Here is a 14,022-nt window from a genome sequence, read left to right as displayed (position 1 = left end):
CCAGGTCGTAAATGCTTTATGAACAGACAAACCCGAAAATTCAAGAGATGGACAACTGGCAAGAACTTTTTCCATCTCAGATGTCAACGCGTTGGTTCTCTGACATTAAAACATTTTAACTTTTATTAAAGTTAACTGCACATCTTCAAATTTAGAAAACAGCTAAATCTACAGGAAATACCAAGCTGAATGCTTTTGTGAATTCTTTATAAAAATAAAACATCATCTAATTATGAACTGAATATTTAAATATGAATCTTCTGTGAAAATATGACTTTGTTTTTTTCTTTTTTTTTTTCATTGTGCTGTCTGTCTGTTTGGTGGTTGGTCACTATGGTCCAGAATTAAGTATATCCACAGCTACTAGACAAAATAATATAAATGCAAAGACATTAATGGGCCTGCAGGGGATGAATTCTCCTTACTTGATTTGAGGGCCACCAGCACGTCAGAAGTTTTACTTTTTCAATTAAATTTCAACATCACTTTAATGGACTAGTGCGACATCTTGCAAGATATTGATTTAGCTCCCAGATGTTGCAGCCTAAAGGCTTTTCCTCTAAACCAAAGATGAGGTTCACCTTTACTGGTTGACATTTTGGTCTCGACCATATGCAAACATAAGGTGTTAGGTTGCAATAATGGCAGCAAAATCACAATGATGTAATCAAATGAGTGCCAAGAGTACCATCTATGTTTGCTTCATGTATTCATTTAAAGAAGGTAACAGTTGCATTCTCCTTATCACTCCTCTCAAATCTTATACTTTCTGCTACTACTTTTGCATTTGTCTCCACTAGTATTGTGAGCACATAAATTTGTAGATGTAAGCTTTTAGCTTGAACACTCTTGATCTTGGTGTATGAATTAAAGTCTGTATCAAATATAGCAGCACAACTAAGCATACTATGCACAAAAACACCAAGAAGCATTTCCAGTTACATTTGACCATACAAACAAGATTTTGACCAGGCTTCCTTCTTTGTACTCTAAATTTCCCGATGCACTTCTGCCATTTTAGCATTTTTGAATATCCTGCTGTATATACTGTATGATGCAATGCTGCCTTTGCAGTATACACTTCCCTGTAAGCTGCTGACACAGTCTCAATTTGTTACTTGCAAACCCTGCGCTGCATTTTACACACTGAATCACTCAGTTTTCTCTAAATCCCTCAGATGATTCAAACAGATGGAAACAGGCTCACTGACAAATCATCATCGGCAGTTTAGCCTACTCTGCAGCACAGTGACGATGACATTTTAGATCTGGCTTCCTGCTGGTCACCCACAGATCAAACGCCCATTTGTTCATCTGCAGGGAGTTGTCACAGTAATGATAACAATTGTGGAGAGGCAAATAGAAAAAATGAATTTAAACTAAAATAAACTGTAGCTGAGGACCCACAAAGCACATATTGTGGCATCAGCTCAGCGGTGGAGTTCGACAAGGTGCTGATTAAAAGGCTGAGACAGTTGGCAAGGAAAATGAGTCTGCTTCATTAAGCAGACAGCGTTTATGTGTCCCTGAGCAAGGCATTTATGGCCAAATGGCCTAAGTGTTGCTACGATTACCACCAAGAGACAAATGAATGTCTTGACATGCTGCTATGACATAATATCTAATCACTGCAAGAACAACTCGATTTAACCCCTCATAGTAAATTAGTTGCATTCATTTGGGTCTGGCACTCTTGTTAATCATGTTCTGCCTGAAGCTATTAAATCATTCACAAAATACTGCTCATCATGAGTTCAATTGCCATATATACTAATGCATATAGTGCTCATCTTATTCACTGGTCCTCTATTAGCTGGAAAAACAAAGCCAGCTTTGATTTGAAGCTACACTATAACTAGTGCATAACGTTTTCATGAAGAATAAAGAATGGGAGATTCAGTAAATGTAATTTCGTGAAAAAATTATTGAGGTAATGCGAACCAGATGGGGACAGTAGTAAATTTGGTTGAATGTTAAATGTTACTGGAATTCTCTTTTAGTTAAAATTTGCATCACAAGGATCACTGTCGGCTGTTACCCACACTGCTTTCCTCGCATGCTTGGTTACCCGTGGTTCAATTAAATGGAGAATTCTTTTTTGCTTTCTGTCCTCATCATGTCACTTCCTCATGTAACAGGAACATACAGTATAGGCAATAGCAGTTTAGGTGTCATTATATGTAATTGCAGAGCTGTTGGAGTGTAATTAGGTGTGATGTCATCACTAAACTCAACAGCCTCTGTAATTTGCTGAGGATAGACAACCAGACTGTCATCTCACACTGAACCAAAGCAGCGTCTTAAGAGCAGCTGGGGAGTAAGACCGTTATGTATCTTGAAGAGGTTCTATCACAAGGTGCACTACAATCAATATTAAAATGAAAGCAGCAGAAGATGATCAGTAGTGGCTCACACACGCAAAACATACTTGAGGATTTTCACAAAGTAGCAGCACTGTGTATTTATTTCAAATCTGCATGTATGTGCATTTCAAACATTTACTCAGAGGCATTGTTTGGGGGAAATGGTTTATCTCCTGCAGAGCTTCTTTCGATGTGGATATGTTGTGGGTCAGGGTACTCCAGGAGACATAACCACACTATCAAGTGCCCTGTTTGAAATGCTAATGCTGGGTTTAATGGAGGGAGATGAGAAAGCAGCTGCACACACCGAGAACAATTTTGGAGGCAATTTAGATGACTGCTGGAAACTCACTGGATGCCACGTGTAATGTGTTCAAGCTTATCTGTCAATAGGAGAAGTCTTTGGAGAGATTTACACACACATAAATAAATGCATGTGCAACATCCAGGAGTCACATGCAAGTAAGTTTTACTTTAGTATCTAGTAATATTTTTAAGAGTTGTGAAATTCTTTGTTTCTTTTTTTCAAAAATCTTCTTACAATAACAAAACAGTGAGTTGATCCAGATAACAAGTTTTGCCTGTGGATTCAGACTTGAGCAATCAGGTTCCACTGTTTTCCAAGAACTATTGAACTCATAAACCTGTGAGTCACACTGTTGCACTGGTGACATGATGCTCCATCTCCATGAAGATGCTGAGGCAGTCAGTCGTAGGTTTAAGTTGTGAATTCCTAAGGTGTAAGGAAATCAGAAATTGTCGATAGACAAACTAATTCTGTTAGTTTTGCCAATATCATGAGATTTTTTATTTATTTATTTTTTGAGTAAGACAAAGAAAAAAGTCAGCCTTATCATTTAAATGTGTTAGAAAAATATGCTTCAAATATATGTTGGCAACAAAATATGGTGAATGATCACAGTAAGTACTCCAAATTAAACACCATATGGGTTTGGTCCTAATCTCTGGTACAGTTAGGGAGTTTCCTGAATTACTAGCAGGAGATAAGCCTCAGATAGTGTGAGAAAATCACTCAAAATAAAGCCCTTTATGTTGTACCATACTGTGCTGAAGGTCTGGATAGGGTTAGGTACAAAAAGCTTAGTCAGAGTTAGATCATAGTTTGGGATACAGAATTTGGTGGAGGATTTGTCCATGTTGTCTTGTATTAATGACGTAAACTGGCCTAAAATTGTTCACAGATGTTTTTGTTTACACTATAAATGATGAATTCAAATACAGACAATAAATTTACCCTCAAAATATTTGGTTTGCAATTCAAACTTAACTTTCACTAATTAAATTGTGATTCAGGTCCAAAGTATTTCATTAAGTTAAGCTTCCTGCATTTGAATGGACATTTTACTTTTGACACACTCAGTCACAGAGATGTACATACACACACACACACACACAAACATATATACAAAGCCGGTCAGGTGAGGATCTAGAGAAGGCAGCTGGGTCATCTTCATCGCCATGGTAACGAGCAACACAGTAATGTAGGGAAGCATGATGTCATTAAATAAATCTGTCATCCATGGCCTCTGGGTGTTTTTGCTGCCACAGGATTTGTGGGGGATTTTTGTACTTTGGTATCTGGCACCGCTGTAAAACTCACAACAATGAGATGAAGTCAGGATTTCTTTTTTTTTTTTATTATTGTTTGAAAATACATGAACAGAACTTCATTGAAGCACATCTGCTATCACAGTGCATACATGTTACGACACAGGAGTGTAGATGCCCTTTGGGGAGAGACGGAGGAGGTAGTCGACTGTCATTTGAAGCAAATAAAACATCATAAATCTGGCAACATAAACTTTTGGATCATTATATATGCTTACATCAACGCTGATGCTCCAGTAAAGATAAGACAAGATTGAGAATTGGCATTTACAGTAAAATTGCAAAAGTATCTGACGACTTTAATAATGAGGAGATAACTAAGGAAGATATAATTTTTTGGCTCTACTGCTTTAACGGCTGCTAAAAATTACTTGTTAAAGTCAAATATTTGCGACTAAGGAAGCAACAACTGAAGGAAAAGAGTGTTTAACACTCAGTAGCCTGCTTACTCAGGACTCCGTGGGTCTAGTTTGATCCATAGTGTACCAGTAAACATTTAGTCTGGGGCCATAACTTGTGCTAAGAAACACATGTATATATATGCTGTATGCATTTATATGCTACATATACTTTCATATATGACTTTGTATAAATATGTACTTTAAATTGATCATCTCTGTGGTACCAGTTACAGAGAGTAAGAAATTCATTTAGAAGATTAGATTTCAGTGCATAACCTCACCTTTAGCTCCGAACACAGGCATCTAATATTTTTTCACTTGCTGATTGATTAAAAGTCAGGGGATGAAAGTTATTCAAGGTCTTTCTCCACAAATATCTGGACTAAAGTTGGCAATGATCCACCCAATTGTTTGTTGAGTCACTTCAGTCTGGACTGAGTGGACTGATTTCCTAAAGCTACATCATTAATACAAAGGGAAAAAGTTGTGATGATCCTCATATATTCATGAAACTATGCTGCGGAGCTTTAAGAACCCATCTAATCATCTCATTTGACAGTTTCTTCAGCATTATAATTGTACCTCAAATAAAAATTGTGAGATGCTTACATATTGGTTAGATGGTTTGGAGAAAAAATAACCATGATAATATTACACAGATTGAATGCAATTTTTCACATTAATTAAAGTCACAATTGTCCAGAGATTGTCCAAAACAAGAAAGTGCACTCCCTACATGCCCCAAATAATGTCCAAACCTTCATATCACCCATATATTTTTTAACAGTGATTGCCCATTTGTGAAAGACATTTTCTGAAGGTACATGAAAGTGTGATGGGAGTCAAGTGAAGCATGGAGGTTAATCCTGTTGTGAAATGGGATTCATATTCAGCTTTCTGTCAAGGTATGAATATAATTACAGCTACAGTTTATATATCCTACATAAGTTTGGCAAAAATACAGTCAATCCAGGGAGGGCTGCTCCCCTACTTCCTCCAAACAAAAACAAAACATCCCTGAAAATGTGCAACAGGGACACCGCAGAGCAATAACAGCAGATTTTACAGTGCAGGGAAGAATCTACAACAGATTTAACATCTAGCATTACACACAGCACATTGTACATACATACATCTTTACCATCAGACCATGACGCAGAGCAATCACAGCAATTTACAGCCATTTAGATTCATTATTCATCCTGCTAATGGACACATAAATGATCTATTAGCAGCACTGCAACATCATGGCTTCTGGAGAGGGGGAGCATTCACAACACATCAAAAACACAGCACATGCTGGTATTTAGGTCTACAGCTGAACTGGCCAAACAACTGCCCATAAAGAAGTATACAGAGTTAATTCAGCATGCATTCATGTCAATATAAACATTTCTAAAGTATTATGAACATATGATACTGGACTGAGTCTGTGGCTCGTCACCTTTTCAACACTGAGTTCCTTCCTTGCACAGTTAGATGATGAAAACTGATGCCAGTGTCTGGCCTGCATGTACGTTAAAAATAATAAAGCCAACAATGCACATGGTACCTTTTACTGTATTGTAAAAACAAGGTTTTGCAGGAGGTTCTACTTGTGCCTAGTTCTTCCATTAATTAGTGAGTTTAACAGGTTCTGGTACGCAGATTGTGTTACCTTCTGGCAGCATCAGAGCAGCTATTTCCTCCATTTTTCCCTCAGCAGCTGCGCTAAGCTTCATACATAACAAACACACGAGTGTTAAGTTCTTCCCCTCTAAAAAGGTGAATTAGGTTATTACACATAAAACGTGGAACGATTCCTTTAAAGGCAGGACACACAAGGTCAAGTCAGAGAGCTCACTGATTTAGAAAAACAAGAAAAATTTCTTGTTGTCATTCAGAGAAAGAAATTAAGTTATTAATAACTTTTGATACAGAATTTAATTTTTTTTAAATTCTCTATATCCTTTCTGGCCAATCAATATTTAAACATGTTTCATGCATTAACAGAAGAGAGCCCACAATCCAAAGACTGGCCTATGGTTTAAAAAACACCCATCAAGTCCCCTAAAGTGGTATTTTAAAATGTAGCCTTCCTCATTACTGATTACACAAAAAGTCAATCAGGCTCTGCTCTTTGCCTCCCATCGACTATGAGCAGCTACAGGGTGGGCTCCATTTCATAGATATTCCTCATTTTGGATTTCACTTGAATTTTTCTTCCCTTTGCTCACAGTGCAGACTATACAGAATCCAAAGGCACATCTCCACCTTGATTCAAATACAGCATGACTCCTGTGTGCTTCAGTTATTAGTTTCATAAACTAAATATAAAGAATGAGCAGTTTTGCTGCTTGCTAATATGCAAGGATGAATGTTTCTATCAGCCTCCACTCTGTCCAGCACAGTGGAGAATAATCAAAAAGGTACATGCACAGTCTCGATACTTTCCCTCCACCAACGTAGACTCTCGGTTCTCTCTTTCCTCAGGTTAAAGAGAGATCACTATCCACCTGAACTGAAAACGACCACCCCTCTTTGTATTTTGAGCACCTGTTAGCACCAAAGTGAAAATACTTCCTGTTACACAAAAAACTGAAAACAGAAACAGGGCAAGCAACTAGAGGAGAAGCTGTTGCTGTGGGGAAGCCTGAAAGGGTTAGAATTTCCTGGACAATACGAAGAGATCAGCACTTTGAAACCCATTCTGGGTTACCACCACATGTAACAAGCCTCTTTTCGCTTCTCTGCTCAAAAAGCAAACAGGAAAGAGGTTTTCACATTCTGTTGTGCTCTGAAAATTTGACATAACATTTTCATTGACTTTCTTCTTGTGTAAGGTTGATAAACAAAGTGAAAAGACAAAAAAGAGATGAAGTCCTAAATTATATTTACTGTTAGTAAATATAATGAGTACTGCTTAGGTATCTTCTAGTCTGAAAAAAGTGAATTACACCAGAATATCTAAATCTGCATTAAGACTGAGGGCAAAGAGAAACAAAAAGGTGACCCTGAGTTGGTACATGGCTCAGCTGCCCCAGTCCATCTGCACCAGAGGCCCAAAGGTGATCTGTGTCTCCTGGGCTTCACCTGAAGGCTGCACCCCGACAACGAAAGGCGTCCTCTGGGACAAAGCTATCACGTCCTCAACTTTAAGATGACCGTGGCAAGGATGAGGAAGAAAGTGTTCCAGCCCAGGGTGACAGCGAAGCCTCGCCACACCATCATCCGAGACAGATCCCAACCTATTGGAAAGTTACATGCTCATATTCCTGAGTCAGACATTAAGGTTTTACATACATTGTGTTTTTAGGAAGGTTGTTAAAACAAACATTCTACATATAAAATTAAAAAACACTGTACTGCATTAAATTGTGATATTGAGACTTTTAAATTCCCGTGGTACATACAGAAAATTTTAATTTTCAACCAAGGAACCTCTCAGTTCATTATGCTGTTATTAATTGTAAATTGCTGTATTTTCATTTCATGACCTTATTTTGCTTTGTTCTGTTTGCTTATGCAAAGCCCCGTTTTGACGTCTTGATAGTTTATTCACAAATTGCATAGCAATAGATGATACACAAAAGTTCACAGTTCATTTTTGACCTTGGAAACAGCAGTTAAGAAAATAATCTCACCAGTCTGTCACTTGTGACTTTAAACAGTAGAACTTCACACAGCACTTCACAATAAAGAAGAAATAAAAGGCAACAGATATGAAGAAACAGAATTTTTTTTTGTTGTTTTCTCATCAGCCACCAGTCCAAGATCAAGAATGGCGGACAAGAATAAAGCTCACCCAATTCAGGCAACAACAAAAACTTTTCTCCTTGGTCATATGTAACATCTGCATCTTTATTTTTTTCCAAACAGCTGCCTTTTTCAATCTCTTTTTCTTCTATTTTGCCGAGAAGATGGTCTCATAAATATATGTATGAAATACAATACGCACAGTTTATAGGGTTAAACAAAAGTTTTCCCTGTAATATCAGCAACCCAATGACAAATGAAAATCATAGTTTTCTGTTGAAGGAGAAGTGAAACCATTTGGAGAACCACTTACAGTAACCCATTTATTTCCAGTGACACTAAAACCCTACACAAACAATAACAAAATCTCTCCTCCCCTTTTCAGCCCCCCCATTTCCCCTCTTTTAATTATTTATTGCACAAGGCACTACTTTATGTGTCACCTATCTGCCTGTCTTGCTATGTTTTTACGTTTCATCTAAGAAGCCAAATGAATCCATTCAGTGAATATGCGAGGGTGAGGTTCTACTTCAACCCCAAAACTGAACTCTGATGCTGCTCACTTGCTCACCACTGCACCTCCATGTTAAGGTTTTCAAGCAGGAAACGGTGGCTCTGACTTCCTGTGCCTGGTGTGTATCACGTAACATGGAGGCAACCTGGGTTGTTGCAAGGTCTTATTGTTCAGAGACGATCAGGTCCAGAGAGGATATTGGAAAAATAGAGTGAGACCACTATACCTTACAGTCAGGGCTGATTAAAGATTTAGATGACTGGCTCACATGCTGGCTGTGCTGACAGGAGCACATGCTAACTTCATGCCAGACGAGATACAGCACCTTTTGACGTTGTGAAAGCGATGCGAGTTGTGCAATGCGTGTATACATTACCTCTGTACATGATACAGCGCAGGGCTTCAGAGGCGTAGGTCTGAGGAAGAGCCAGGCTGAGGTAGCGAAGAGGATATGGGATACACTCCACAGGCCAGATGATGCCTGCAGTACAGGACGTGCAGAACAGGATAGTCATTTATGCCCTTTGTCAAAATAAAGTGCGTGATTAAAAGCATTTAAGCAAGTTCTGATTTTCCCTGTTTTGACCCTGTTGTCTTGGGAACAACAACAAAATAGCACCGTGCAAGGTATCAAAAGTTAAAAACAACTGCCTGGGAACAGTGAAAAAAACAAAACAAAAAAACAGCATGGTCCATTTAACAGCTATTCAAGAGAATTTAGTCATATTACATGGTCTTCAGCTGACAGAGTTTCTCTGGTTACCATCAAATTGAACTTTTCAACCTCAAAATTGAATGTTGAAAGATAAAGATATGAACAAATAATCCTTTAAATTCTCAATGGATGGGAAATTTGATTCCATAAGAACAGACAGTTTGTGTGTATATCTACAATTGAAGATACGAGATACGAGATACGATTATTCTTATTGATTTAAAATAATATAATAATAAATCAACTGATGTAATAACCTAAACTGGAGCTGTGTTTAGTTTTTTTTTTTGTTTTTTTTTTTACTTCTTTTAGTTTTGTATGATTGAAGTTGCTAAATCCCTGTCACCTTTTTTAGGATTGGAGGTAAAAGTTTTGATGTTGTGAACCAGTTCAGACAAAGACACCCCCAGTCTCCCTCCACATTTTTACACTCACAGAGGCTGCTGCTGCAAAGTTTACCACAGCACACACACACACACAGACATGAGAGAGGCCTACCACTGATGATGAGGTTGGGGTAGAAGATACCCAGAGCTGCCTGGTTGGCGCTCTGCTCGTCATCGATTGCAGAGGAAATGACCAGACCAAACGAGATCCCGGTGACGCCCTGCAGCACGATCAAAGTTATGACCAGCACCAAGGAGCCTTCATTGGGTATCTGCAGAGACAGACAAGCAGAGGGGGATGAGGGGCGGATAAAGGAACGAGAAGGATGAATTTTATTTTTAAATGCAAGACAAATCATCACATTTGATACTCTTACTAATTCCAGATTGACAAAGTCATCTGGTGGTGAATAAAGTTTGGTGTAGCTGGCAAGTTTTTGCTTTAATTATCTCATAGGCTTCTTTCACCCCAAACTTTTTCCAACACTCAGAAACTTTCCCAGTTAAAAATTGATGTCCCTGAATAAAAGTTCCTCCAATGGTCTGAATGTGTCCCGTTCAAAAATGGACAACAAAGTCTGGACTTCTCTGTCAGCCCATTAGTCATAAAATCTTTTGAGCTGTTCCTTTCTGATTATCGTCTGACACCGAAATCCCAGCCGAACCAAGGGACTTTATTTGGGATCTCCCCATGTCTTAATTTAGGTTCTTGCCCCCCTGGGAAAGTTCTTAGCGTAGAAACACCCAGTGTGTGACATCGAAAGAAAAGGAAAGTAGGAAGAGAAAGGGGGGAGACGAGGTCACTGTCAGCTGTGATTCTTAAAGGTCTTAAACTTTTTCAAACTCAGTTTAGAGGTCTTGGTGTATGACTGACTAACTGAAAAAGAGCATTTTGTGGTTACAGAGCTTTGTGGGAAATAAATCTAAGGAAGACGTTCATTAAAACCCCCCTGTACCAAACTCTTCAGCTGCTGCTAAGGCCTACAGCTTGAGGCTGCAGTTGACACGAGAAAACATCTGAAGCGCTGTTGTGGGTATTGTAGGCGGCAGGAAGACTCAGCAGAAACATAAGAACAGATGAAACAACAAGCTCAAGAGAAATAGAGAAAAGAGATAAAAGAAAGAGAATGAAGAGAGACCCGAAGATACGGAGGTGCTCAGTGACTTTCAGCCAAAAATACTGAGGCATGAAAAGAAATGTTACTGCTCATTACGGTTGTAAATCACACGGGCAGAGGGAGGAGTGTAAACGGAGCGGCAGCAAGGAGCAAAATCAAATGGAAAAAGAAAAGAAAAGTCAGTTAATCTCAGCTCAGCAGATAACAGAGCGATAAGTCTCTGAACTTGAAGAGAATCTGATGTTTGTGTGTGCGTGTGAACTTGTGTTAAGACACTATCTGTCTCCCGTGACAACGTGCAAAAATAGACTTGCATCGAGAGGCCACATGACCACTCGGTTGCCACAGCAATCAAGGGTTGTTGTCGTGGCAATCCTGCAGTGATCCTTAGATACGGCCATTGCAGGAAGTGATTTATGAAGTGGTGGTCTCTTTGGACTTCAGCACCTTAATTAACACACAAACGCTGACACTCTCTCATGCACACACACAGTTCCAGGCACGGACGATTGCAAACACCCATAAAGGCATGTGCCTGCATGGACACAGATACACAGACACACACTCAAGTGATATCTATCCTGCCTTTATCTGCCTTTACCTTCTCCTGTACTGACTCCATAAAAGTCTATTGATATCAACAACCCAACTGACCTTTCAGCGTCTGCTGGGCCCACATGAGATTTACACCACAGTGCTTTTTCTCTAGTGTGCTGTCGCATGCGACATCAATGATGCATCATAATCTTTGAAAATAAAGGTCTGTTTTATGGTTATAATAAATTTTTATGGCTCGACTGTGTTGTGTATAAAGTCAGGTTTTTGATGTTATAAAAATGCAAATCAGCAGGTGAACATGGTAACAGGGCCTGCTGCATTTGCAAACCATTAACCTGAAACTCTCCACAAACCCAATCATGTTCGGCATGCCGTGACCTTTCAGAGGCTCTTTCACGCTCCAAAAATCTCCCATGGGAAGTTTATTTAGCAGCTAAATAGTGTAAGAATCACATGAGTCAGCTTTACTTCAGCATTAATTGACAGTGTTGTGGTTTTCAGTAAAGGTAAACACGATGGTGCTGAGGAACGAAACCATAACTGCTCTGCCCGTCTGTGACACTTTCAGATTCACAGGCATTCCTGACAAGTCAGCCATCTTTTTGTGATCTAACCAGTCATAAAATCCTTTTCTTTTGACCCATTTTTTTGGTAACTTTGGTATCATTTGTGTTTTAGTTTCTTGCTGCTATTTTATTTTCTTTGGATTTTATTTTTTCTGCTGCAAAGATCCATTTTCTCCAATCAATAAAGTCCCATCTCATCTAAAGTGAAGGGCGTGCTTGGGTCAGTCAACATCGCTGGGTGTTTTACTGCCGGGGAGGACGAACCTTGAAGACGAGCAGGATGAAGAGAAGCAGCAGGATGATCTGAACACTGATAACGAACAACTGAGAGAGGAGGTGAGCCAGCATCGTCTCCATGGAGCTCACACCTTAGAGAGAGAGAATGAATCTATGATCAGCAGTAAGTAGGTCACCACTCAATCTCAGCTGAGTCTATGTGGTTATAATGAATTTAAATACCTTATTATTACTTACAAAAACAAACTTTACAGCTCTCGGCATAGTTATTTCTCATTTCAAATTTGAATTTTTACAATGAATAATTCATCATGTGTTAAAACAGCTGTCTGTATTACTGTTCATCAAATTTTGCTGCAATCATGTTACTCCCCCTACAGGTTCTAATTATAATTACACTTAAAAAAATAATTTATTAGATTCAATTAAATATCCAGAGCCCACACAATATGACAGCAGATATTGATGCTTTTTAAGTTTTAAGATGAAGTGCAATTGGAAACTGAAGTCAGTTCATCATTCGTATACGGCTTTTGTGTTTTTGCACAACCTGTGACCATTTACCTGCAACCCAGCACCTGTCCAGAAGCCCCTCCTTCCTCTCCAGGACAAAGGAGAGAGCCGTCAGACCAACAGCCAAGTAGAAAGTGATACTATAGCACCAGAGAGGAAAAGGAAAGAAACAACTTAGGTGACACTTTGGTAGGTTGCGGAAGAAAATCGGGTTAAATCCCAGAAAATTAACTGATAAACTAAAACTGATATAACAGAATTTGTGTGCATAAACAGTTTGAATACATCCTTAAACAATCACTCTTCAGAAAAGTCCACACATTCATGAAGTCTTTTAAAAGTCTTATTTTATACATAAAGCAGCCTTAATCACACTGACCTGAGCACAGCTCCAGGCGTTACAAACGTAGTGAAGTCGGTGTTCATGCTGCCGTAGATTGGCTCCTCAAACTAGAAGATGACAACAAGAGAAGATTTATTTCACAGCGAGACACACAGCATTTATATTTATTTTCCCTTTAAAGACGGTGATACAAACACCATTTTATTCCATTTTATGCTCCTACCTTTATTGGGAGGGCAGCCAGGTATGACATACTGCCCAACTTATTATCTACAAACGCCTGCAGATGGAGCAATAACATCGACAGTTAAATGCATACAATGTGCTAATATTTTATTTTCAATTAACTTTCATTGGAATCGTTATGGTGATGTAAACTACCAAAGCCAGCAAAATGAGTCTGCGTGTTCCTGTGCCATGTATGAAACAGGAAACCAGATCATCTGTACTGATATCTGGGAAAATACTCCTGCTGAAGAAAAGGGCACTCAACCATATGTGCCATGTTTAAGAATGCTCTTCTAGTCTAGTGTACACAGTATAAACTCTGCTGACGACCCACTTACGTCATCTTACATCGTGATGTTGTATATGTTATTAGAAATATTTGTAACTACAAGACATGTTGAATGATTTCTGACTGCATCTGTCTCAGAGAAATGAAAACATCCGGATATAAAAAAAAAACAAAACAAAAAAAACAATGACACAAAAAGCAGGAAACAGATTCACACCTGAAAAGCCTCGTGAACCTTCTTCTGCAGCATTAAGGCAATTTGTCGATCTAGAAAAAAAAAAACAGCGAAAGTGAGCAGCTTCAGCTTTTCAGTAGAAAATAACTGGATTGCCCACAATGACTGGATTTACTAAAGAATTTTTCTGTTTTCCAATTTATTTGTTGCATTTTAGTACATGTGCAGGACATGCTTACAGAGTAGTAAAAA

The 14,022-nt window shown here is 38.7% G+C and overlaps 1 protein-coding gene across 6 annotated transcripts in view; it reads right to left on the bottom strand.

Moving 5' to 3' along the window:
* Positions 1-4,029: 4,029 nt before the first annotated feature.
* abch1 (ATP-binding cassette, sub-family H, member 1) overlaps positions 4,030-14,022 on the bottom strand; it is a 28,538-nt gene continuing 18,545 nt past the window's right edge. For all 6 annotated transcript variants that reach the window (XM_029520719.1, XM_029520720.1, XM_029520721.1 and 3 more), the window contains 8 exons: positions 13,813-13,862; positions 13,302-13,358; positions 13,115-13,185; positions 12,787-12,875; positions 12,250-12,353; positions 9,856-10,015; positions 9,019-9,123; positions 4,030-7,620 (listed from right to left, as the gene is read on the bottom strand). In XM_029520719.1, coding sequence (XP_029376579.1) covers positions 7,514-7,620; positions 9,019-9,123; positions 9,856-10,015; positions 12,250-12,353; positions 12,787-12,875; positions 13,115-13,185; positions 13,302-13,358; positions 13,813-13,862 — 743 coding nt within the window. In that variant the 3' untranslated portion in view covers positions 4,030-7,513. The remainder of the gene's footprint in view (positions 7,621-9,018; positions 9,124-9,855; positions 10,016-12,249; positions 12,354-12,786; positions 12,876-13,114; positions 13,186-13,301; positions 13,359-13,812; positions 13,863-14,022) is intronic.

The sequence above is a fragment of the Echeneis naucrates genome, chromosome 15, assembly GCF_900963305.1.
Source record: "Echeneis naucrates chromosome 15, fEcheNa1.1, whole genome shotgun sequence".
NCBI classification, from domain to species: Eukaryota; Metazoa; Chordata; class Actinopteri; order Carangiformes; family Echeneidae; genus Echeneis; species Echeneis naucrates.
Note: the sequence above shows the minus strand (reverse complement) of the source record. Positions and strands in the feature narration are given on the sequence as shown.